At 42.4% G+C, this 27,128-nt stretch overlaps 1 protein-coding gene across 7 annotated transcripts in view; it reads right to left on the reverse strand.

The window, feature by feature from the left end:
• LOC126266854 (mucin-5AC-like) overlaps positions 1–27,128 on the reverse strand; it is a 622,221-nt gene that overhangs the window by 562,417 nt on the left and 32,676 nt on the right. For 4 of the 7 annotated variants that reach the window (XM_049971466.1, XM_049971467.1, XM_049971469.1 and 1 more), the window contains exon 3: positions 26,580–26,836. The exons of the other annotated variants lie outside the window; for them this stretch is intronic. In XM_049971466.1, the coding sequence (XP_049827423.1) occupies positions 26,580–26,836 (257 nt within the window). The remainder of the gene's footprint in view (positions 1–26,579; positions 26,837–27,128) is intronic. 7 annotated transcript variants of the gene reach the window in all.

Here is a 27,128-nt window from a genome sequence, read left to right on the forward strand (position 1 = left end):
GGTTGTATTACTTGCTTCTTTCACGATTATAGTTATTGTAGGATCAAAACAAATAAAAAGAAATCATAGGACATTTTTTATTTACGCACAGAAATTTACAGAAATATCCAGGTTACTGTTTTTAACGTGGTTTGAATTAAGCCTGTCTCATATTCAGGTCTACAGGTGCGATTACATACACGGGCATTCGTTCAGTAAATTCAGACTTCACTGCTTTTACATGTACAGCCCCAACACTTTCGCGCTTTGGAATGGGAAGTATACAGGAATTGATCCATTGCTGCACTTGATCAATTTTACAACATTATTGCGCAAATAGTCAATCAATTCATAATATGTCTCTCTCATATTTTGACACTAATGACACAAATGTTCTAGATACTTATTCAGGTCCCATCAGGTTAACTCTCCCATTGCCTCACGACACGTACCCACTGCTGAACTCCAGAAGCAAAGTAAGCGCAGGAACTTGCATTTTACCAGCTCGACTGTGACGCAGGGCTCTAAGGCCTTAGGAGGGGCGAAGTACAGTGACTGGCGCTAGAGGGTTGGGGGAGGGGAGGCGGCGTCTGCAATCTCCACGTATTATCTGCGCAGTGTCTCCCGCTAGAGTAGTCAGCACCGTCGGCTGTGCCTGTTTGTGGCCAGTGTTTCCGACGCACATGTGTAGAGTTCCAGGTTGCCTGTCACAGACTGTTAATGCCCGGAGTCCCTTAACATACAAAAGTGACAGAATATGTTTCTGTGAACCAATCCTCACAGCGCGAATGTCGTTACGTACTTTGAAGCGCATATTACTTACACGCCTCAACAGCCCACAGCCTAAATCCAGCATAGCTTAGCTGCACGGTACTTATTTCGTCGTTGCTGTGCAGGAAGCCTGAAGTACCATTCACCCACTGGTTCTGTGACTCTTGCACATTTCTCCTCATTAATAATGTTGACGTAGGAAAGTATTAGAAACAAGTTCATGGTGAAGTCCACAGACTCCCTATTCAGCAAGACCAGTTTGACCGAAAAGACCAAGATTTTTACGGACGCCAACAGGGCCTTAATCTTAGAAGGTGGTCGGAAAACACATTTCACATCATATTTCCGCAAAATACGGCCAATCCTGTTGGAAATGTTTCCTGCGCAAGGCAAAAAGGCTGGGGTCTATCGTAATCCTTGTAGTTGTGGCACGTCATATACTGGTCAGACAATCAGGATTGTGAAGACCGGTGCACTGAACATAAGCATCACACACGCTTATGACAGCCGAGAAAATCCGCTATTGCAGAACATTGCCTTGACACCGGTCATTCTATATAACACAACAACACGGAGACTCTGGCTTGCAAGTCCAGCTGTTGGGATGGTGTCATTAAGGAAGCTCTTGAAATCAAACTATCTAGCAACCTTATTAACAGAGTTGGTGGATTCTGTTTAAATGCTACTTGGAATCCGGCTCTGTCTCTCATAAAAAAAACAGAGGGACAGAATCAGTGCTACCTCACCTGTTGATGGATAGTAACTATCGATATTTCTGATGTTGATTATCTTTGTTTGTGTTGACACTTGTTCTGTGTGTTGTGTCTTCCTTGTTTCTGCTCTGTGAACTGAGGTATTAAATTTCCTTGCACGTTTCGTCTTCCCTGCATTTGTGCCTTGAGAACGGCAAGGTGTGCTCCTGTCGAAATGTCGGCAGTGGTCGACGTCACCCGGCCGCAAACCCATAAGTTATTTGAACATTCAATTCGTCGGGAAAAGTTAAGGCCTCATATCAGCTAGGAGTAAATGCGTCGCACAGACTTCATCTTTTTCTTTAGTGGAATGATATTCCCTTTCTGTGGAAATGGAAACAGCATTTGGGGTGTATTTCTACGACACAACATGCATGGAGCTCGAGCAAAGAGCGATGCAGACCGTCTTCAAGTCGGCACGTGAAGACGTCACATGACAGTCTCCGTACGGTACCATAACGTAAGCAAACATGCACCTCTATTGCGGTTCGTGTGTTCACCTGTGTGTTTCAATCCCATCAGTCCGTGCCCCTGGGTGTGGTAGCGATCAGACGACCTACTATTCAGAGTTTCATCCAGTTTAGAGCGAATATCGCCAATCTGCTAGACCAGCGGTGTGACTGCATGCTGAAATGTACCCTTAGTATGCAAAATGACTTCAGTCTGGCTACGCAAACATTTAAAAATGTAAAAAAAAAAACAACTGAAAGTTTGAAGAATGAAATAACAACGAAATCGAGAAAGAACAGCAGTTGATGTGACACATGAACCTAACATCTTAAAGAGTACTAATACATACTTAATATATTCCACGGAGCCTGAATGAACGAATCAGACCAGCCAAAGGAGCTCTATACCAGCGAGCTTCAAAGTCGATCGTAGTTCTTTTATGGCGTCTAAGAAAGCTACATAGCTCTGTGGCGTTTCTACACGTGGTTTTGTCTAAGGACTATGTGTAACTTTCAAACAATGAACTAATCAGCCTTCACAATTCGCACCACTGTGCAGGTAAAAATCTCAGCTGGCTTAGCGTGTGTTGTGAGATTCCCCTTTTTCTCAGTGGTCCTGTGCGTTCCTACGCTAAGCGGATGCCATCTGCCGTGCCTTTGCTTGTACACCAGCAGGTAACTTCTACACGTGTGGGCTCTTCGCAGATCGTAAAAACCACACCACACCAACCCGTGAGTTAACAAACTCAATCGCTTACACGAATTGCCATAAAATTTTTGTGATTTCAAGAATAGCAACAATTAACAGCAGTACGAATTTCGCTTTTGTGTCTGAAATAATTTCCGAGATATTCAGAATTACTTAAGAGCTATATATTTCATTATTTCCCATTACGAGCAAGCTCGTGACAAGTAGTATACTTTTATGAATACGTTGGCGGATTACTTAAACGATACACTTTCTTCTCACAGTATTTCGTTCACAAAACTGAATGTTACTTCATGGTTCTCGATTCGGAGAATACTTACTGTTTTAAGTTGTTAGACGATACTATTTCCATTTGTAACGCTGTCAGAGTGAGCGAGGACATGAAGGTAAAATGAACGTGGCGTACGGTTCTTGCAATCTGTTAATAATTATGAATGAGCGTGTGAATTAAATTATGACTTCTTGCAATGAGTCACATATGAGAAGCACTGGCTTTTTTTTTCTGAAAATTGTGTCTTTCTTACGGTCGGATACAGCTCAATACGGCGTGCTAAGCAGTCGTATTGCAGAAACGTCACAATACTGAGTAGCACGTGGCTGTATAGTGTTCAGTGAGCATTCTAAACGGTTAAACATCGTCCAAAATATCAAATTTCCCGTTGACCGCTTTAAGTTGCGGTTCTCTAAACAGCAGATCGCGACTTCTACATTCGTGCTGACCACTAGGGACACAACGTGCCTTCTGATTGAGTAGCACTGAAAATTTCGATCATGTATTTGATTTCAGAGAGCATTAGGGCGGGACTGGTAGCAGCATGGCTATGTATAAAAAGACGACACAGCACGCACATTTTTTACCGAGAAACTGTTTTCGATTTTGTGGAGGTATCACACAGTAGTTGAATGTGAGAGAGCATCTTCGCGACACTGGAGATCTTATTCTGTCGGGGTGGAGCTTAGTCGGTGACCTCTACAGTGGAAGCACGGCCCTTACTTCCGTATGGGGCGATTACGGCGGCCGGTACCATGTTGGGTACCGTAGCGAGGGTGACCGAGCAACGTCACCCAACTTGGAACATAAGAAATACAATTGACATCTATGGTCTGTCTTTGGTTACGAGGCTACGACCAATAAAATAATTTAATAATTAATGAATAGGAACGACGATGGAGGAAGAATGCAGTGCGATACTCGTTTCTGGAACTCTGAAGATATCAACTGAAAAGTGAAAATAGCAATGATTAACCAAGGAGAAGTAGGAAGCTATCTTGTTGGGGACAAAGGAACTCCCTCTTACTACACTAACAGCTGTTACCGGTATGATGTTCGATGCATTGTGTTATCAGTTTAAGAGGGCCTATTCTCCAGGGAAGTGACTATTTCTTTAAGGTAAAATTTGTTTAACAGACATATCAGTAAGTGTATGTTGTGAAGAACATATTCTCATTATGACGTGTATCCCAGTAAATCTAAAGTGGCTGATTACGTTGTTTCAGAGCCGTCTATCGCAGAAATCTATTTTTTTATCTCACGAAGCAGTGAATGCTTCCCACCCAAAGACAGATGTGGTGCCCAACTGCAAGGATTCTTGGAACTTCGGATTCACTGTGTGCAAGCCCAATGAGAAACCCAGGGGAAAAAGGACGTGCAACAGCAGAGAAAAGTGTATGCAAAACTGCTACAGAGGTGATGGATCAAATGAGATTACTCGAATAACTCAAGAAGATCGCGGCAATTTATGCTGGGATTGGCAATTCACTCCTTTTCTTTTTGCCTCTTTTGAGTAGTAAAGTTTTTGGTTTGTCTTAGAGTGCAAGAAAATTCCCCGTTGCTGTGAAGTTAATGTTAGGAAAATATTGAAGTATGCACTTGTTCTCGTTATTGTTGCTTTTCGTAGTTTATATATGTTTTTTCTGTGGCAATTCTCTGATAATTTTCCTTTGTGTCTGGCAATTCGTAATTGTGCGTGTTTGTCATTGTATTTTTGGAGAGGATTTATTTGCTGCATGGATTTGGTGCCAAACTTTCACTGAGGAAACGAATGTGACTGGGTTGCGTCGCAGGTGCTTGCCTGGAGTCAGCTCAGACATACGCCGCTCATCACATCTTCTATGTGATGACCAGGGTAGACGAAAAGCACCGGTTCGTGTCCTGTTACAAACAAAATGACGTTTTTGTGCCCATTCGATAAGGGCCCCAGATTAGTCTAGTGCGTCGTTTCGTTCCGTTGTTGTGTATCGGAAGGGGCCGCAAAACACGGAGAATGGCCAGTACTCCGCCACGTGCCCCGCTGACCGCTGCCACACTCAGTGCAGCAGCGCCGCTGCTCAGTCGCTGTTGGACGACTGCTCGTTCTGACCGGACTAATCTGGCACCACTGTTGAATGTTTGTTGATGTGGTCTTCAGTCCTGCGACTGGTTTGATGCAGCTCTCCATGCCACTCTATCCTGCGCAAACTTCTTCGTCTCCCAGTACTTACTGCAACCTACATCCTTCTGAATCTGCTAAATGTATTCATCTCTTGGTCGCCCTATACGATTTTTACCCTCCACGCAGCCCTGCAATGTTAAGTTTGTGATCCCTTCATCCCTCACAACATCTCCTACCAACCGGTCCCTTCTTCTTGTCAAGTTGTGCCACAAACTCCTCCCTTATTCTATTCAATACCTCCTCATTGGTTACGTGATCTACCCACCTAATCTTCAGCATTCTTCTGTAGCACCACATTTCGAAATCTTCTCTTCTCTTCCTGTCCAAAATATTTATGGTCCATGTTTCACTTCCATACATGGCTACACTCCATACACATACTTTCCGAAACGACTTCCTGACACTGAAATCTGTACTCGATGTCAACAAATTTCTCTTCTTCAGAAACGCTTTCCTTGCCATTGCCAATCTACATTTTATATCCTCGCTGCAACGACCATCATTAGTTATTTTGCTCCCAAAATAGCAAAACTCCTTTACTACTTCAAGCGTCTCATTTCCTAATCTGATTCCCTCAGCATCACCCGACTTAATTCGAATACATTCCATTATCCTCGTTTTGCTTTTGTTGGTGTTCATCTTATACCCTCGTTTGAAGACACTGTCTATTCCGTTCAACTGCTCTTCCAAGTCCTTTGCCGTCTCTGACAGAATTACAATGTCGTCGGCGAACCTCAAAGTTTTTATTTGTTCCCCGTGGATTTTAATACCTACTCCGAATTTTTCTTTTGTTTCTCTTACTGCTTGCTCAATATACAGCCTCTTCCCGAGGCTACAATCCTGTCTCGATCCCTTCCCAACCATTGCTTCCCTTTCATGCCCCTCAACTCTTATAACTGCCATTTGGTTTCTATACAAATTGTATATAGCCTTTCGCTACCTATATTTTACCCCTGCCACCTTCAGAATTTGAAAGAGAGTATTCCAGTCAACATTATCAAAAGCTTTCTCTATGTCTACAAATGCTAGAAACGTAGGTTTGCCTTTCCTTAATCTAGCTTCGAAGATAAGTTGTAGTTTCAGTGTTGCCTCACGTGTTCCAACATTTCTACAGAATACAAACTGATCTTCCTCGAGATCTTCTTCTATCAGTTTTTCCATTCGTCTGTAAATAATTCGCGTTAGTATTTTGGAGCTGTGACTTATTAAATTGATAGTTCGGTAATTTTTACATCTGTCAACACCTGATTTCTTTGGAATTTGAATTATTATATTCTTCTTGAAGTCTGAGGTATTTCGCCTGTCTCGTACATCTTGCTCACCAGATGGTAGAGTTTTGTCAGGACTGGCTCTCCCAAGGCCGTCAGTAGTTCTAATGGAATGTTGTCTACTCCCGGGGCCTTGTTTCGACTCAGGTCTTTCAGTGCTCTGTCAAACTCTTCACGCAGTATCATACCTTCCATTTCATCCTGATCTACATCCTCTTCCATTTCCATAATATTGTCCTCAAGTACATCGCCCTCTATCTACTCCTTCCACCTTTCTGCTTTCCCTTCTTTGCTTAGAACTGGGTTTCCATCTGAGCCCTTGAAACTCATACAAGTGGTTCTCTTTTCTCCAAAGGTCTCTTTAATTTTCCTGTAGGCAGTATATATCTTACCCCTAGTGAGATAAGCCTCTACATCCTTACATTTGTCCTCTAGCCATCCCTGCTTAGCAGTTGGGCACTTCCTGTCGATCTCATTTTTGAGACGTTTGTATTCCTTTTTGTCTGCTTCATTTACTGCTTTTTTATATTTTCTTCTTTCATCAATTAAATTCAATATTTCTTCTGTTACCCAAGGATTTCTACCAGCCCTCGTCTTTTTACCTACTTGATCTTCTGCTGCCTTCACTACTTCATCCCTCAGAGCTATCCATACTTCTTCTACTGTATTTCTTTCCCCCATTCTTGTCAATCGTTCCATAATGCTCTCCCTGAAACTCTCTACAACCTCTGGTTTAGTCAGTTTATGGAGGTCCCATCTCCTGAAATTCCCACCTTTTTGCAGTTTTTTTAGTTTTAATCTACAGTTCATAACCAATAGACTGTGATCAGATTCCGCATCTGCCCCTGGAAATGTCTTACAGTATTGAATAGGCATGTGAAATTCCGCTTTGAGAATGATTTTGTTTGTAACGGCAAACGGACCGACGCTTTCTGTTGCCGCTGGGTATCACATGAACAACGTGCAGTGTTTGTTTGCCCTGCCTCCAGCTACACACTGCAAAAACTGAAATTGCAACTGTCTGCCGATACATCATAGAAGGTTCGCTTGACGTGCCCTAGGAATATGGTGAAGCGAATATTAGCTCGGAGGACGTTCCATTGGTTAAATTAACGCTATGTGACACACTTTTTGCAAAACTGAATTGGAGACTAGATAGGTTACGCCACTGGGAGACAGAAAGAGCTGGGAGACCAAGAGGAGCTCAGTGTGGAACTGAAGAGCAGTATAGGAGGATGAACGAGGAGATAGAGAAAGAGGATCGCAAGTATAATGAAGTTGCGTCTAGTGTGTCCGGTTACCTTTTCAAATCAGTTCGAACAAATCTGGCCCAATCTTTGGGACGAATGGAAAAGAACAGGGTTTATAAACAGTCAACTTGAAGATGAAATATGACATGGGGATTATATGTGGCAGACTTCTGTAAATCTTACCTTCAATTGGAGCAACAGCTTATAAGGCAAGTTCTGTTCAAGTGCAACTCAGAATGGAATAAGGAATGAGATTTTTGGAGCCAATATTCGACAAAGGAGATGCGAGGCTACCTAATTGTTTGTTCCAATGATTCTGCACTTATCAGAAACTGCAAATACGGATGATCTAGTGACTCTGACACTAATGAAACTTACGACAGATATACAGGAAGAATTAGTGGCAATACAAAGGTCAGAAAAGGCATGTCTCATGGAGGCGATAGAGAACCTCGACAATCTTGATTTTGTGAACCTCACGCGCAGACAAGCAGAGATGGTTGAACAGTATGGAAGAAACAATTAGGAATGGAGAAATGAGGGTTGGACATGGTTTTCAAAACAGGAGGAGTATGCGAGATAACGAAGTTATTGGTATAACCTGTTCACAGAATAGAAACAGGAGTTGGCCACAAAGATACGATAATGGAGGAGAGGCTCGCAGACTGCGAAATGAGCAAAAATACGAATGGGTAAACAAGGGGAAGCATAAAGAGATGAGGAAAACCACGATTTTTTGTCTGTGTGATCCATTCAAGAACTACAGTGAAACAAGAAGTGGGATTTTTCCTGATGAAACTGGTGGACGTGCAGGTGAAGTCGTATGAAGGTACAGTTAATTTTAAGCGTGAGAATACGTAATGACGAATGCTTCACAGTCTTGAGTTCTGGGAGCGAGTTACTGGTGATCACAGAAGACAAACAAGCAGGGATAGTAAGAAAAAAGGCAACGCATAAGTTGCCATTAAGAGGAGTCAGAGTTTTGAAAGCTATTGAGGCCGAAATTAGCCTCATAAGGACGCAGGTATGGGGTGAATTTGCAGTAGATAGGCCACTTTTCAAACAAAATATGTTATTGGTACAATGACGATGCGTTCAAGTTGTTCTAGGATTACACTTGTCGGCAAGTGCCAAGGTGTGTATCGGTTTAGCCCAAGGAGACGTGCTAGTCAGGCTCAATGAACTGAAGAAGCTAATTAATTTTAACAACTTCGAAAAACAGAACAAAACAGTCGAGTATCCTACTAAGAGTTGATAATCCGTTTAAGAATTTCGTATCTCTGCCCATTCTAGAAAAGCAGGCAAGTAGTCGGTGAGAGATAACGATTCAGAGCGAGCAGGAAAAAGCATTACTGACATGATCTCATGTCACACGTCAACGGCAGACAGGTTACATTTGAGATAATTTCTGACTCCTAGTGGAAAGGTTTTCTCACAAAACACCATAGAGGTAAAATACCTCGAGTCTAAACGTGATGTAATTCCACATCCATCCATATTTATGCGACCATATCCCATACAGTATCTGTCGGTCCATTATGGCCTGGGGGACATCGGCTGGTAAGTATTTTTTGATTCAAAAAACTTAACCAACAACCATATGTTTGGTTTATTTTATTTTATATCTCAAATGCTACCAGATTCGGCAACTCAATATTGCCATCTTCAGGCCACATACTCTATTGGCGTATTAACAATCTTAACGAATGGTGCCATAAATTTGGAATCGTAAATCCGATCGTTGTACAACAGACTCATGTGAAAGGGATCTGTTGCATACCGATCGGATTTACGATTTCAGTTTTATGGCACGTTTCGATAAGATTGTTAATACGATAATAGCATATGGTGCCTAAAGGTGGCAATATTGAGTTTCTAGAACTGGTAGCATTTGAGATATAAAATCAAATAAACCAAAACATACGGCTGTTAGCAATTCGTTTTTAATCAAGAAACATCCCATACAGGTTGCAAAATGTAAGATCGTAGGCAATGAGGTATAGTGCATCCAACTGTGACAGAGTATGCTCGCCATCAGTACAAAAGGCCTCTAGCGCAAGTGTAGAAACAAGATGGTTCACAAAGTCTCATATTAGACTCAAGATAGCTGAAAAAATGATAGCTGAGTAATGCAAAAGACCAGAGCCAACAGAGGAGCTACTGCTGAAGTTTCATGCTGCACAAGTGCTACCCAGACTTCACGTCGCTTCTTGTTACTGGCAGATGAGACTTGTTCGTCAGTGGAGGCGATACACAGGCAGCATTCCTCCACAGAAGATGAACATCTCAGTTTAATTATCTTCCATTTGGCTTAAATGTTTCGACTGCGTTCTTGTTTTGTCAAAACACTATCAAATTAAACAGTTGTGGAACCTGCTGTGAGGTGATCCTATCTTCAGATACCTTCTCTGTCGGCTCACCCACCGAGCGAGGTGACGCAGTGGTTAGCACACTGGACTCGCATTCGGGAGGACGATGGTTCAATCCCGTCTCCGGCCATCCTGATTAAGGTTTTTCGTGCTTTCCCTAAATCGTTTTAGGCAAATGCCGGAATGGTTCCTCTGAAAGGGCACGGCCGATTTCGTTCCCCATCTTTCCCTCACCCGAGCTTGCGCTCCGTCTCTAATGACCTTGTTGTCGACGGGACGTTCAACACTAATGCCCTCCTCCTCCTCGGCTCACGTTACATTAATTTAGAAATAATTAAAACCTTTGTATAGATAAACGAATATGTAAATGTACGCCGTACTCAGTCCCAGATGTTAAGTAGTAGTTTGATGAAAAAAAAACAAAAAAGCGCCGATAAGAAGGGAAAAGCAAATCATGTGAAGCCATGTTGTGCAATGGATGCAGAACATAGGTAATGAACGATGCAGAGGCGCTAAACTGGTGCAGAAGACACTCAGATAAGGGCATAACGCAACAGATAAGAGAATATTGGCTGGCTTGGATGTTATGAGGGAGGGACATAAGAACAAAACATGGCGACTAATGGGCTAGTGCTACAGAAATATAAAGATGATTAACATTTTAGACATAATGTTATAAGTACAAGATAGGTGTGACTTTGAATAAGAAAATTATCGAAAAGTTTTATTTTAACAAGATGTAAATGTAACATTGTGGTGTAATAGGTGTTAACAGTGTATGTTAATAGTTGGTATAGTAGCACAGAATCAGTGCGCAAAGAAAGAGGATACGAAAGCACCGAGGAATTAAGACATACCTCTGAAGTTCTCTGAGGCTATAGATACTGCGATAATGAGTAACTCAGTAGGCAGTTAGGTTGAAGAGGAATGGACATCTCTAAAAAGGCCGGTCACAGAAGTTCGAAAGTAAAACATAGGTACAAAGAAGATAACTGCAAAGAAACCATAGGTAACAGAAGAAATACTTCAGCTGTTCGACCAAAAAAGGAACTACAAAAATGTTTGGGAGAAATGCAGAAATATAAGTCACTTAGGAATGAAATAAGTAGGACTGCAAGGAAACTAAGGTGACAAGTCTGCATGAAAATGTGATGAAACCGAAAAAGAAACGATTCTCGGAAGGACTGACTCAACATATAGAAAAGTTAACACAACCTTCGGTTAAATTAAAAGCACAGTTGGTAATACTAAGAGTGCAACGGGAATTCCACTGTTAAATGCACAGGAGAGAGAGCGGGTAGGTGGAAAGAGTACATTGAAGGGCTCTCTGAGGATGAAGACTTGTCTGATGTGATAAAAGAAGAGACAGAGAGATAGGGGATCCAGTATTAGACTTATAATTTAAAAGAGCTTTGGAAGACTTAAGATTTTGGTGTGTAAAATGTATGAGTCTGGCAATATATGATCTGACTTTCGGAAAAACATCATCCACACAATTCCGGAGACTGCAAGGGCCGAAGAGTGCGAGGATTATCGCACAATCAGCTTAACAGCTCAGGCATCCAGGTTGCTGACAAGAATAATACACAGAAGAATGGAAAAAATGGTTGAGGATGGTTGCAATAACGATCAGTTGGCTTTAAAAAAGTTAAAGGCGATAGAGAGACAGATCTCACATTGCGTTTGACAATGGAAGCTAGAACACTGAAAAACCCAGACACGTTTAGAAGATTTGTTGATTTGTAAAGAGCATCCAACAACGAAGAATGGCACAAGCTGTTCAATATTCTAAGAAAAACAGGGATAAACTACAGGTAAAGTGGAGTAATGTTATACAATATGTACAAGAATGAAGAGGGAACAATAAGAGTGGAAGACCAAGAACCAAGTGGTCAGATTAAGAAGGGTGTAAACATGGATGTAGTCTTTCGCCCCTACTGTTAAATCTAAACATAGAACAAGCAATGATGAAAACAAAAGAAAGGTTTCAGAATAGGATTAAAGTTCATAGTTAGAGAATGTCAATAATAAGATGCACTGATGACATTCTCAGTGAAAATAAAGACGAATTGCAGGATTTGCTGAATGGAATGAATAGTCTACTGTGTACAGAATGTGGATGGGGAGTAAATAAAAGACAGACGAAAGTAACGAGAAGTATAGAAATATGAACAACGAGAAAGTTTACATCTGGAGTGATGGTCACGAAGTAGACGAAATTAAGGAATTCTGCTACCTAGGCAACAAAAGAACCTATGACGGACAGAGGAAGGAGGATACAAAAAGCAGGCTAGCACTGGCAAAAACGGCATTCCTGGCCTACAGAGGTCTACTGGTACGAAACATTCTGAGAATGTGCGTTTGGAGCACTGTACTGTATGGCAGTGAAATATGGACTTTGGGAAAACCGGGAAAGAAGAGAATCGAAGCATTTGAGGTGTAGTGCTACAGAAGAATGCTGAAAATTAGGTTGACTGATAAGATAAGGAGTGAGGAGGTTCTCCGGATAATCGCGAGAAAACGAATATATGGAAAACACTGACAAGAAGAAGGGACAGGATGGTAGGACATCTACTAAGGCGTCAAGGAGTAACTTAAACGGTACTAGAGGGAGTTGTAGATGGTAAAAACTGTTCGGGCAAACGGAGACTGGAATACATCCAGTAGATAATAGAGGACGTAGGTTGCAAGTGCTACTCTGAGATGAAGAGGTTGGCACAGGAGAGGGATTTGTGGCGGGCCGCATCAAACCAGCCAGAAGACTGACAACTCAAAAAAAAAAAAAAAAAAAAAAAAAAAAATCTCATTTACCTAGGCGAAAAATGATCACCACACTAAATGGCGCTCACCATCACCTTGTAGGTAACATGGAGCATATTATGCGTGTGTGTACCAGAATATTTCTTTAAGGTGAAGATACGAGTACATAATTATATTCTTTCAAGATAAATAGTCGAACTTGAATGTCGAAAATTAATGGCTGCATGTCACAGATTCTTTAAGCAACGTTCCACTGCATTAAAATCACATCATATGAACAGATATGAATGTCCACTGTATGAATAAACATTTAAAAACTATCACTTAAAAGAACCAAAACAGTAAAATCCAGTATAGTTTGTTTTCCATAAATTCACAAATGGTGCTTCGCATAACATTTGCCAATAAACACGTGCTGTTTTATCTACAGCACAATTTTGTGTGGTATTCACTAAACACGTCTGCTCTTATCACTCTCTCAAACATAATGACACGGCGAAGTAGTTGGGACAGAGTACGCGGTAAAAGCACATGCTCAGACACATTGCAGCAACCGATTGCTGCATCGAAATCCCGGTTTCAAGCATTTTCAGTGATGGACAATTCCCCTCGTTCTTAGCCAGGGTCAATTCTGATTCAGTTTTACAAATGTTTTCTGGGCCAATTTTACATTGCTCGCCCTGTGTCTACCAGGGTATGTACAACGTGCTTACCTTAAAACAGACAGTGGTTCACAATTTATGGCGAACCTCTGGAAGGAAAAGGTGCCGGAGCGAGAAATGGCAGTAACAGAAGACTGGTCTGCCATGAACAAGACGACGCGTTCGCCCAGGATAGCAGATTTTGAATACATGACGTAAACTGTCTTTCCTATGAGACTTTTAAAATTGCGCCTTGAAAAGTCCTATTTGCTCAGAGAGTTTCCCCACGGAGAGGAGACAAGATTTGGCAGCAATACGAAGACTGGCGTTGAATAATCTGGTAGAACCTACCATAATGAGATCAGAAACAAACAAACAAATTGTTTTTGATTTCGCAAGGTCAGTTCTGAGCTTTAACTTACACACAGTAAATGCTGAATACGGACATTACACATCATCCCTGACCGCTCGATTCTTAGCTTGATAAGGGAGAAGAAAGCTAATGCACCTCTGCCAAACTTTATTTGTACTTATTTTTTGTACAGTAGTGTTTATAACATGCACCACTTATATAATGTACGGCTAGGTAAATCTGAACTGTTATACGCATAGTGTGATGCAAGCGTAGATGTAACAATATAAGGCAATGTATTAAGAGCCGATGCCATTAGAATTCCGTCAGACAAGTCAAAAAACATGAAAGAAGGGAAAAGAAAATGAACTTAGTAAGTCAAACGGCAGAGGAGGTATGATGCCAGTGTCATATAATCAAACCACAGATCAGAAGGAAATGTATTAAATTTTTAAGTAGACTGAAAGAATAATGATGAAAATAACTAAAGTGGCACAGAAAGAGATTAATGCTTGAAAATGACGTAATGTTACAGAGGGAATCAGGGAGGAGGAGGAGGGGGTTGGTGTTTAACGTCCCATCGAGAACGAGACGGATCTCAAACTGGGGTTAAGAGGATGGGAAAGGAAATCGATCGCGTCCTTTCAAACAAAGTATCCCGGCATTTGCCTGAAGCGATTTACGGAAATCACGGGACACCTAAATCAGGACAGCCGGACGCGGGTTCGAACTGTCGTCTTCCCGATTGCGAGTCCAGTGTGATAACCACTGCGCCAGCTCGCTCGTTGGAGTCACGGAAACATACTGGTTGACACAAGGTTGGAAATGCACGATATGTTCAAATAAGGAAAAAAGAGATAATTGCTCGTACAAATGCCCAGCACTTTGAATAAATGATTTTCAAGAGCTACCGGATTTGTATCGATCTCTCGAAAATCCTTTAGAAGGGAGGAAAGAAGGGAGCTATCGCACAGTAACTGAATGTCGGAGGGCGTGCCCGCAGCAATTGGTCCTGCACGCACTCTGTCGGGGTGAGCCTGCGCCGTCGGCGACCTCTGCAGCGCAAGCGGCAGCCGTTTGTTTACTGCAGGCTGTGGGATGCGGCCGTTGGCTGCTGCGGTGTTTGTAAAGGTACGCGACTTGAGTGTAGGTCAGCTTCACACACACCGCGCGGAAGATGAGAGGTGCCGTTAAACCTCTGCGGCCTGTCTCTGGCTGCGAAGCTACGACCAAATAAGCAATTTAATCACTAATGAACATAAACTACAATGTAGGAAGGACCCAGTGCAGGGTCTCGCATCCCAGACTTGCAAGTTATCGCAGCTACAGCTAGAGCGCTAACTCACTGGAGACACGGCAGCTCTCTCGTTGGCCAGTGGACACGGCCGTTCTGGGAGGACGGGGGAGGGCCAAGGAAGGGTGTACTTCAGACAGGCGACAAAAGTAAGGGATAACCTCTCACTTAGTGATTTTGGCCATCAAAACGGACGGTTTGTCATATTGGTGCGCGTTTTGATAAAACAACTACCAGCTGTCGCCTTTAGGACGAGTAAGCCATCATTTCTTCTGTTTGACAGTTTCTTTGCTGCACTGATATATCTGCGAAACGTAAAATTTATTTGAAGAAAATACTTGAGATAAAATATAAGATTTGGGATTAAATAAACTAGAAGAACAAGTTTGTTCACATGGCCATCTTTCGTATCAAGTACAGACATACTTGTTTTGTAAATAAAATCGTCTTTTCCTGCTGCCACTTAATTATTTTTCCCTTTTCGCCTTTTGCTCGTTCTTATGCATCATCGGTGGGATCTATAACGATACATTTTCTGTACTTGCTGCGGAAGATGGCCACGCATATGAACTTATTATTCACGCAATGCCAACCATTTCCATGTGGTCTATACCAGAAATTAATAAATAACAAAACTGTACCGTAATACATCCCATTGATGATCCCTTAGAACAACAAAAAGGCGAAACGCGTCTGGGAAAAATAAATTAATTGTCAGCACGAAAAGGCGGTTTTATTTACAAAACAAGTGTAAACGCGAAGATACTGATGTAAATAACATTCCATCAGAATTTCTAAAATCATTGGGGGAAGTGGTAACCAAACGATTATTCACGTAGTGTGTAGAATCTATCAGACTAGCGGCACACCACTACATCGGGAAAATATCGTCCACACAATTCCGAACATAGCAAGGCCAAGTAAGTAGGAGAACTATACCATAACCATTTCAACAGCTCATGCGTCCAAACCACTGGCTAGAATAAAATACAGAACAATGGAAAACAAAATCGAGGTTCAGTTAGGTAACGATCTGATTGGCTTTAAGAAAGACAGAGGCATCAGAGGGGCTTACATGATGTTGGACTTGATAATAGAACAAACCTGAAGAAAACTGAAGACACGTCCATAGGCTTTGTCGAGCTGGGAAAAGCGTTCGACGGTGTAAAATGGTGCAACATGTTCGAAATTCTGAGAAAAATAGAAGTAACCAAACGTCCATTAATTGCATGAGTTCAGAATGGGGTCCGCGGGTCTGGTGGGGAAGGGAAACGGAGAGGAGTACCGCAAAATCTCATGTAATGGTGAAAGGGGGGGGGGGGGGGGGGAGGGCGGAGGAAGGGCGACAACTTTTTAGTTCAGAGTATACACATTATCATAGCAGACAACATTTTGGTTTGTATAGATAATTCCGAGCATAGACAGTAGGTTTATTTAAGTTCCCACCAGTATTTATCGTCTTTGAACTAAACCGAATGCCTTACACTTGCGCATGTCCGGGATTCCCGCATTTGGAAGAAGTGCAGCGTAACTGCTAGGAATCGTTCGGAGAGTCCTCTGGTGCAGCGGTCGAAACCCCTGTGTGCTTCTCAGTGAGTCGTTCGCAGTATTCTGCAACGCCTACATAACTCATGTTATTTTGTACAACATGAATTTGTACCACAGTTTCTGCAACCTGTATGTTAAGCGACATACCGACAAGTCTAAGCACACGTGTGGGCAAGAAGTTAATGATATTCGAATGAGTTACGGGAATGCAGGCGAGTGACGTCGTAGTTTACAGAGGACCTCCCGAAACATAACACACACATAACATACACACACACACACACACACACACACACACACACACACACACACACAGTGTAAACACTAGCGCCATCACAAAGGTTCTAAACATTCATGGTGGTGTCTGATTGTACTATATCGTGTCTCCCTACCACTTTCGCGCTACGACGCTCTGAGCGTGGTTTTTAGGGAATTTCCTAGTTTGAACCTGGGACCTGTTGCTGGTAAGGAGACGCCAGACCACACATGAGATGTAGAATTCAGAAGAGTTCAGTGAGACTAGCGATGATATAACCAAATACTAAATGATCTCAGCGTCAGCTCCACTGCACTCCCTGTAAAAGAATCTTAATACTAACTAAATATACTGGAAAGGGTTCAAGGCTTTCCTATTTTTAGTTAGCTGGTAAAATAACGTCGAAAAAGCAGTTAAGTTTACCATTGGAAATTTTATTCTACTAACAAAAAAAACCTTTATAAATTGCACTATTGATAAAAGGAAATGTTTTAATACAGGATAGTAAAAACCAACTGCGTTCAACAAAAATGTGAACGAATATTCCCTAAATGGGTTTCCAAGTTCTATAATCGATCGAAGGATGACCTATGCCATATCACATCTATAATCTAGGTTTAATTTAAGTTTCACAAAAGAGAAAACTATCAAAATGGTCTACAGTGACCCTCAATTATCTTTAATAACTTATCTAACTTGTCGTAAATTACAGTGGCTGATGTGGCTTCTCAATAACTATATAAAAGAAAAATCATCGCGTTTCAGATCTGTTCTTGAAGTGGCAAATGTGAACACCATGAGTTTTAATTAACGATCACCATTAGTTTTACGGAAAAAAGGGGTGTAACAGATGAGACTTCTGCAGTTCTGAGTGAAGCCTTATGCGCTCAAAAATGCGGCATCGCGTGCGTTCATTACCTAGTCGGTGTCTAAGCAGTGTCAGGGCGGCAGCGGCCGGCGCAGCAGCCATCCAGCCCGCCGTCTCGGAACTAACTCTCCTCTAACTTCTCCTTACTACAATTTACCGAAGTTAGTTTAAAAAAACTATCTGGCTATGTTTTCATCTGACCAATCAGGGTCTCAATGTTAACCTTAAGCTCCGCCTACAAAAATTCTGTCTATCCAATGAGGAACGTTATACTTTTCGTGGTGGGGCAATGTTTTTAAAGTTTGCAACGTAACAGAGACGCTAAAAAGTCTCACGCTAAAACCTGCAGCTAGTGTGGACCTTTTAGCGTTATCGTGAGATCTATACTGTTCTTCTGGAGGGCTCTATCTTTTAACATGGGCTGGAGGATTGTCCTAATGTAACAGACACGCGAAAAAGTCTCACGCTAAAACTTGCGGGTGGTAGTGGCCCTTTTTGTGTTATCGTAAGATCTATACTGCTTTTCTGGAGGGCTCTAGCTTTTAACATGGGCTGGGGGTTGTCCTTGACATAAGATTAGAAGAACAATACTCAACTGCTCGGATTAAAAAGCGGCTAAGACAGGGATGCTGCCTCCACCCCTTAATCTATACATCGAAGAAACAATGACAGAAATAAAAAAAATTTCAAGAGTAGGATTATATTCCTTGGGGAAATGATATCTATAGTAAGATGCGCTTATGACGTTGCTATCCACATTGAACGTGAACAAGTATCGTAGGATCTGTTGAATAGAATCAACACGCTAATGAGTACAGAATATAAGGTGAAGAGGATGGCATATGAGAGGTATTGGTGGCCAACGTCATAAACAATGTCAGATGTCTGATGGCTCAAACAAAAATTATTGATTGGCTACTCCACCTCATAACTTTACCTGTTGATATTTATTCTTGCATGTTTTTCTGTTGTCTTCAAAATAACACGCCAGTGTTTGTTGGCAATATGTGCATTTCCTCCTTCCTTTTTGCTATGCGTTTGAGTCAATAATTTGCAAGTGCATATTTGGTATTTTGTGGTAATCTCCTGCCAAATAAAGTAATGTTAAGTCTTGACGTGACACATGTCACAGAGGACGTTCCAAGCCCCTGTCACACCGAGGTCTGCTGTATAGGTGAATCTAAACAGCGGCTTCAGTTATTGTGATCGTTTCATTGCTTCTGTTACTGCTAATAACTAGACACCAGTACCTACGAGCTTTAATTTGTACGCTAAAGGTATGTTCTTACCAACAGTTGGTTTATACTCAGGTGTATTTGTGGTCTTTTGCTTCTTATTCACTGATCGCTATGTAAAAATTTCTAACTTGCAGCACTGAAGATGATCATTATGTGATCGAAAACCGATTTTGCTGTTAATAAATCATCAAAATTACGGCCAACGCGGACCTTTCTTCTAATTTTATGCAAACAGAAATGGTTTAATGGGCGTCTCAGTAAATCTATGTTTTGCAGACAATGTTCGTATTGTGGGACGTATGCCTTGGTGATCCTTGCTATGGACCTAATGCATCAGATTAAATGTTTCACAGTCATTTCACACGGAAATCTATCTTGCCTCTCAAGATGCTGTAAAAGAGGCCCAATGCAAGATCTTATGAAGCTTCAGTGGGGCCTGACGGAATGAATCCTCTTTCCAATTGTGAGACAGTAACATTTTTGCATTCTGCTTCCACGTATAGCACAGCCTGTCTTTTAGAGAGTCTTTCCACACTGAACCAAAGAACACGCCGCTGCAGGTCGGGCAGTCGTTCAGAGCAGTTCACTGAAGTAAGAAAGTTGAGAAATAGCAACGACACCGCATCCCGGAAGTGGGTAAACAACGATCTGGGCCCGTCAAAACGTCAATATGCTGTTCAAGAATATCGACATTGGTCCCTTCTTCACTTATGGGAGCTTAAAACGGCCACAAATATCTGCAGAACCTAATACACACGCAGCCGTACTTGGTGGGAGATGTCCTATTGGTCATATGGTAGCAGCAAGACTGTTGGTCCTATTCCAAACAGATAATTATACAGGGTGTTACAAAAGGTACGGCCAAATTTTCAGGAAACATTCCTCACACAAATAATGAAAAGATGTTACGTGGACATGTGTCCGGAAACGCTTAATTTCCATGTTAGAGCTCATTTTAGTTTCGTCAGTATGTTCTTCCACCTACGCTCAATGGAGCACATTATCATGATTTCATACGGGATACTCTATCTGTGCTCCTAGAACATGTGCCTTTACAAATACGACTCAACATGTGGTTCATGCACGATGGAGCTCCTGCACATTTCAGTCGAAGTGTTAGTACGCTTCTCAACAGATTCGGTGACCGATGGATTGGTAGAGGCCGGCCGCGGTGGTCTAGCGCTTGCCGGCACGGTAGCTCAGTGTGTACGGTCAGGGAGCTGGTTGGCCTCTGTAATAAAAACTGACTTAAAGGATCAACAACGAACTTTAACGGATGTCATGTGACTTCCGCAATGACCAAACACAACGTTAAAAAAAAAAAAAAAAAAAAAAAAAAGCGGTTAAGGCGCTCGGTCCGGAACCGCGCGAGTGCTACGGTCGCAGGTTCGAATCCTGCCTCGGGCATGGATGTGTGTGATGTCCTTAGGTTAGTTAGGTTTAAGTAGTTCTAAGTTCTAGGGGACTGATGACCTCAGCAGTTAAGTCCCATAGTGCTCAGAGCCATTTGAACCATTTTTTTTGATTGGTAGAGGCGGATCAATTCCATGCCCTCCACGCTCTCCTGACCTCAATCCTCTTGACTACAATACACCATTCCCCAGGTCTGCATCAGAGCGTCAGGGATTCCATGCGACGGAGGGTGGATGCATGTATCCTCGCTAACGGAGGACACTTTGAAGATTTCCTGTAACAAAGTCTTTGAAGTCACGCTGGTTCGTTCTGTTGCTGTGTGTTTCCATTCCATGATTAATGTGGTTTGAAGAGAAGTAATAAAATGAGCTCTAACATGGCAAGTAAGCGTTTCTGGACACATCTCCACGTAACATATTTTCTTTCTTTGTGTGTGTGGAATGTTTCCTGAAAGTTTGGCCGTACCTTTTTGTAAAACCCTATAGACCTTCTGCACAGGACATCTCTACAGTATATCTTTGGCTAGTTCGTCTTGGAAACACAAAAAGGCCCGCACGCTCTCAGGAGTACGTTACCAGCGCTCTCATGACATGACCTTGACCTTTAGTATCAGATTACAGTGATAAGAACTGCCAATGTCAGGTTACGCACTTGGACTACTTGGTACCCCCGACCACTTATCCCCCCCCTCCCACCCCCCCTCCGGAGAACCGTCATCAGGAATTAATCATGGTCGCCGAGATAAACCCCCACACATCTTACGCAATTGTTTGATTTATATTCAAGGTCATAACGTAACCCAATAGTGGTTATGTAACATGAAATTGGCGGGAAAGATCTTCCTCTCCCCCTCAGCCAATGGGAGCACAATAAAATGGCGGGATACTTAGTAGACCAATAAGACAAGGGCACCCCTCCATCCCCATACCACGCTTTGTAAATGGGGTACTTGAGTGGAAGTGGAAGGCGTTCACTTCCGAGCCGGACAGCACAGACAGGGTCGTGACGTGCTATTTGTTAATAACAACCAATAAAACATCTTTATCGTATTTCTTCCTTATTGCTACACAATTTTCCGTATTTGTAGCTGGGGCTCTCTGGAAGGAGAGTCTGTAGGCCGTGTCTACTTTTTAATAACAAATTACGTCTAGTCACGTCAGTTAGTGAGGCCTAGGCTATGGTTATTTGGTAACAACAGTTTAATATTTCGTCATTCGAGGCGCCAGCAGAGATCACAAACAGGCATCATCGGAGTACTCTATTTCCGTCAATTTTCGGTTTTTATCCAATTATGCAATATCCACCCTAACGCCTCCGCGACCTCTCGACGTCATGATTCTCTCATACAATCACAATGCACCACGGGCCCAATTTCTTTATCACTGCCAAGCCATCAGTTCGGTACTAGTGTGGCTAGCGCCATAGTGTTAGAAATGAACACGATGATACAAATAGTGTAATTTCATATTAATGACGTCATAACACAATCGATTTCCAACCAAAGATGCCGTACGCATAAAAAATAAGACGCCGCGACGGGTAAACACGCTGCTAAGCCACCTCCACTTCACTGGATTGTGTCACATCAAAGGAAATTCTGGTGCTTCCAACCAAAGACGCTATACGTGTAGTACAGCGCTAGGCAAAAAATGCAACTAGAGAGTTTCACACATCGTGAGAGTGATGCTATGGTCTCTGTGAGTCTATGACCGACTGTATATGTAGATATAGTTTGTTTTTGTTCCACTGTGGCCTTTGCTGAGTCTCATTTGTGTGTGCCGAGGACCTGTATAGTTCGCCTTATTTGCGCATCTATTCAAATGGTTCAAATGACTCTGAACACTTTGGGACTTAACATCAGAGGTCATCAGTCCTACTTAAATCTAACTAAACTAATGACATCACACTCATCCATGCCAGAAGCAGGATTCGAACCTGCGACCGTAGGAGCAGCGCGGTTCCGGACTGAAGCGCCTAGACCGTTCGGCCACAGCGGCCGGCACGCATCTATTTACGAGGCTTGTGGTGGCTTTGGACCCTGTTATTGCTAGAGTTACATGTCTGGGAGCGCCGGTGGATCTCGTCTACGGTCAGTAATATTGCAGAATTGTATTTATGAGTACTCTAGCATCGCCACTAACTAGTACTACTGCAGGGTTTATTTGAGTAAATACCTTGTTGTGGTAGGTTAGTGGTTATTTCTCGGCTTTCCACTGTTAGAACCGTACATACATATGCGATGTTGCTCATTATTAATGCACAGGTAAGTTTTGGGAGCATTAATTTTTTTAAATACTGCACAGTGTTAGTTGTCCAGGCTGTGTATTTGGAATTCTAGGGATCATTCGAAATTACCTTAATAGCGATAGCTATACTCGGATTTCCCCGTATTTAATAAAAGTGACCTTCGGTAACGTCGCGTATATTAACAACATAGCTGGCTTTTTTGTTTAGGTACGGTAATTATAATTAAGTGTCTTCTTTCAACGTGGGAGTGCTGCGTGGCTGAAAATGGTGTCGTTCACGAATAAGCGCAAGTTTAGAAGCATTATAGTTGGGGGGGGGGGACATTGTTTCTCGCTGGTTCGGATAGAAAGGGGACGGCGAGGAGAGTGCTTGGTGCTTTAAACGGTCAGCAGCGTTTACCCGCTGTGGCGGGCTGTCCGTCGCTCCCCTCCTCCCTCCCCTTCCTGGAGGTGGATGGGGCGCTCCTTCTGTAGGCGACCAGATGGCCACACCTTAATTGTACGACTGTCTCGGCCGTTGCTGAACCAGTATTTGTGGTTACTCTCCACAAACAGTTCTTCTTATGGGCAGTGGCGGCTCGCAGGTGTACACTCAGGGTGTTCACAAATTTCTAAATTCAGATAAATATGTGAGTGCAAAATTAATAGCACCTGCTGTACGACAGTTATACTTATCAACATATTTATACAACTTTAGCCAATGTCAGTAATAATAATAATAATAGTAATAATAATAATAATAATAATAATAATAATAATAATAATCATAATAATCATAACTTGTCTGAAAACAAGAAGAATTGCTTTTATGAAATTTTGTTGTTTTGAACATATGTTTTGTACATATTTAAGTAAAGTTTATGGCTTCAATGAACCACCTTCAAGCTGTCAGTCTACCGTTCCACTCTCGAACGGCGCGCGGGAAAAACGAGCACTTAAATGTTTCTGTGTGAGCCCTGATCTCTCTTATTTTATCGAGATGATCATTGCTCCCTACGTAGGCGGGTGCCAACACAATGTTATCGCAATCGGAGGAGAAAATTGATGATTGTTTCATGAGAAGATCACGTCGCAACGAAAAACGCCTTTGTTTTAATAATTGCCACTCCAATTCAAATATCATGTCTGTGGCACTGTCTCGGCTATTTCGCGATAAAACAAAACGAGCTGCCCTTCTTTGAACTTTTTCGATGTTATCCTTCAGTCACACCTGCTTCGGATCACACAGTGCACAGCAATACTCAAGAGTAGGGCGAACAAGCATGGTGTAAGCAGTCTCTTTAGTAGATCTGTTGCAACTTCTAAGTATTCTGCTAATGAATTGCAGTCTTTGATTTGCTCTACCCACAACATTGTTTATGTGATCGTACCAATTTAGGTTATTTCTAATTCTACTCCCTTAGTACTTAGTTGAATTTACAGCCTTACGTTTTGTGTAACTTATCACGTAATCGAAATTTAGCGCATTTCCTTTAGTACTACTGTGAATAACTTCACACTTTTCTTTACTCACGGTCAATTGCCACTTTTCGCATCATACAGATATCTTATCTAAATCATTTTGCAATTCGTTTAGATTATCTGATGACTTTACAAGACGGTAAATGACAGCATCAACTGTAAACAATCTAAGATGGCTTCTCAGATTGTCTCCTAGATCAGGAACAATAGAGGGCCTATAACACTTCCTTGGGGAACGCTGGATATTACTTCTGTTTTACTCAATGACTCTCCGTCTCTTACTATAACTGTGAGCTTCCTGACAGGAAATCATGAATCCAGTCGCAGAACTGAGGCGATAATCCAGAGCCACACAGTTTGGTTAGGAGATGCTTGTGAGGAATGGTGTCGAAAGCCTCCTGGAAATCTAAAAATACGGAATCAATTTAACATCGTCTGTCAATAGCACTCATTACTTCATGAGTATGAAGAGCTAGTTGTGTTTCAGGAAAACGGTATTTACTGGTCGTGTCTCACAAGAACGGTATTTTCTGAATGCGTGCTGACTGTGTACCAATAAATCGTTTTCTTCGAGGTACTTCACGATGTTCGAACACAGTATATGTTCCAAAACCGTACTGCAAATCGACGTTAGTGATATAGGCCTGTAATTGAGCGGATTACTCCTACTTACCTTTTTGGGGAAGTTCCCGTTTCGAAAACAAAGTGACACCGTTACGTCAGACCGCTCGCTCACAAGTGACTGTGTCTCTCTCGATTGCGCGCTCTCACCGATGACGTTGGACGGCCGAGTCCATTTGGTCGGAGGTAAGGAAGGTATGTCAACAACGTGTGCTATCAGAAACAATTGTAGATTCCATTGCATAGTGTCTCCACAGCAGTGTTGCCACTATTTAAATACCAACCTCCGTAATTATCACAATTCCTTACTTCATGTGGAGGGTTCCTCTGGGTGACTTCGGTAAACTCCCAGCGGCTCCCAACGGGGCCGGGAGTCGGGGGCACCTACAGACCCCAGCGTGTAACCTGAGAGTGGAAATCTTTATTAGTGTAATCTCATGCTTAAGGTCTGGGCTGTCTTACATGCCCGCAGATAACCTGCTTACCAGAAGTAACCCTTTTGGACTTCCAGCTGTGAGTTAAATGAAACAACAGGCTTACAAGAAAACTCAGATGAGACACGAAACGTGAAATGCCGTCGATTGTGGAACTGTTGTGTTATAGATCCAAATAAAATTCAACGGCTGCGCGGGATTAGCCGAGCGGTCAAAGGCGCTGCAGTCATGGACTGTGCGGCTAGTCCCGGCGGAGGTTCGTGTTGTGTTGGCAGAAGAGCCAACACCATGTTACGAGTAGAGGCCGAAATGCACGCGTTTTAGCTCACGCAGGCTGGCGTGAGGAGGGAAGAACTATACTGACGTGAGGTCTGGAACATGATCAGAAATTATAATTCAGAAAGCGGACGTAATTACTTAGATAACTTTAATCCATTAATGATGAAAGTCGCTCTAGACGGCACATGATTCACAATATTATCTGCTCAGAATACATTATGGTAACTGAATATGGCGCCTTGCTAGGTCGTAGCAAATGACGTAGCTGAAGGCTATGCTAAATTGTCATCTCTGCAAATGAGAGCGTATGTAGACAGTGAACCATCGCTAGCAAAGCCAGCTGTACAACTGGGGCGAGTGCTAGGGAGTCTCTCTAGACTAGACCAGCCGTGTGGCGGCGCTCGGTTTGCAACCACTGATAGTGGCGACACGCGGGTCCGACGTATACTAACGGAACGCGGCCCATTTAAAGGCTACCACCTAGCAAGTGTTGTGTCTGCGGTGACACCACAGTTCGAGTCCTCCCTCGGGCATATGTGTGTGTGTGTATGTGTGTGTGTGTGTGTGTGTGTGTGTGTGTGTGTGTGTGTGTGTGTGTGTGTGTGTGTATGTGTGTGTCGTTAGGATAATTTAGGTTAAGTAGTGTGTAATCTTAGGGACTGATGAATGACCTTTGCAGTTAAGTCCCATAAGATTTCACACACATTTGAACAAAATTCAACGTTTCTGAAATGCCTTTTTAGCTTATATCATTGTCTGGGGTCAAGATTTTGAGCACTTGATATGACAGTGATAATAATAAACACTCGAACTTTACGTGATTCGTGTGATTGCTTGCATTTGATACAACGGGGCAGAGGTTTGTGAGACGTTTTCTCCTAACAGAGGGATAGTTGTTTTTGGCGGTATCTTGAAACTGACTGATCGACATGTTATATCCTTGAAGTCCTCTGTGAAGAGTTCTTCCAAGGCCACGGAGTACAGAAAAGTGTATAGTTAAGTTAAAAATAACGACGGTATCATAACTCGGCAGCTATAACGTTAAAAATTTCTTCCTTGCTTAGCTGTGTATACTTCCTCATTCCAGATAGGAATTCTTAGGTGGCCTGTGGTAGCTGTCTCAAACTGCGTGAAAAGACGACGTTACTATTGGGAATTCCGTTTCAGCAGGAAAATTGTTACACCTTACCTGCACACGCCTGTAAGTGGGTTATAAGCCCAGCCGTCGCTGCAGTATCTCACGGAAGAGTTTCCCTCTGCCTTGCAGATGTGGAACTTGGTACAGTCGTAAGGGTCAGGGAAGAGCCCCATGCCTGTACACGTGATGGGGTAGTTTTCCACCTCGCATTCCGATTCGCCTTCGACGCATTCCCCACGAACGCATCCGTAGTTGCCCTGACACGTTATCAACTCAATAGCTTGTTCTTCCCCTTGGCAGAGCAGTACCTGTGGAAAGAAATAACTTTTGTAATGTAAGTGATCTGACGCAGTATTATGGCGTTCTACTTTTCCAACCAGCAATGTTTTTTGACTAGCTTTAGGACATTTCATATGCACTATAGATACACTATAACTGCACAATATATAGGGTGTAAAACACTGCGTACAAAATTTTAGAGTGGTTACAGTGTACGAAAGTAAACACTTCTTGTATATGACAAACAACTCACCGTTTCCCCGCTAGGTGTCCACGAAGTGATGTTCAGAGATTCTGTTCAGACTGCCGTGTGACGAAAAT

This window comes from Schistocerca gregaria, chromosome 4, assembly GCF_023897955.1.
Source record: "Schistocerca gregaria isolate iqSchGreg1 chromosome 4, iqSchGreg1.2, whole genome shotgun sequence".
NCBI classification, from domain to species: domain Eukaryota; kingdom Metazoa; phylum Arthropoda; class Insecta; order Orthoptera; family Acrididae; genus Schistocerca; species Schistocerca gregaria.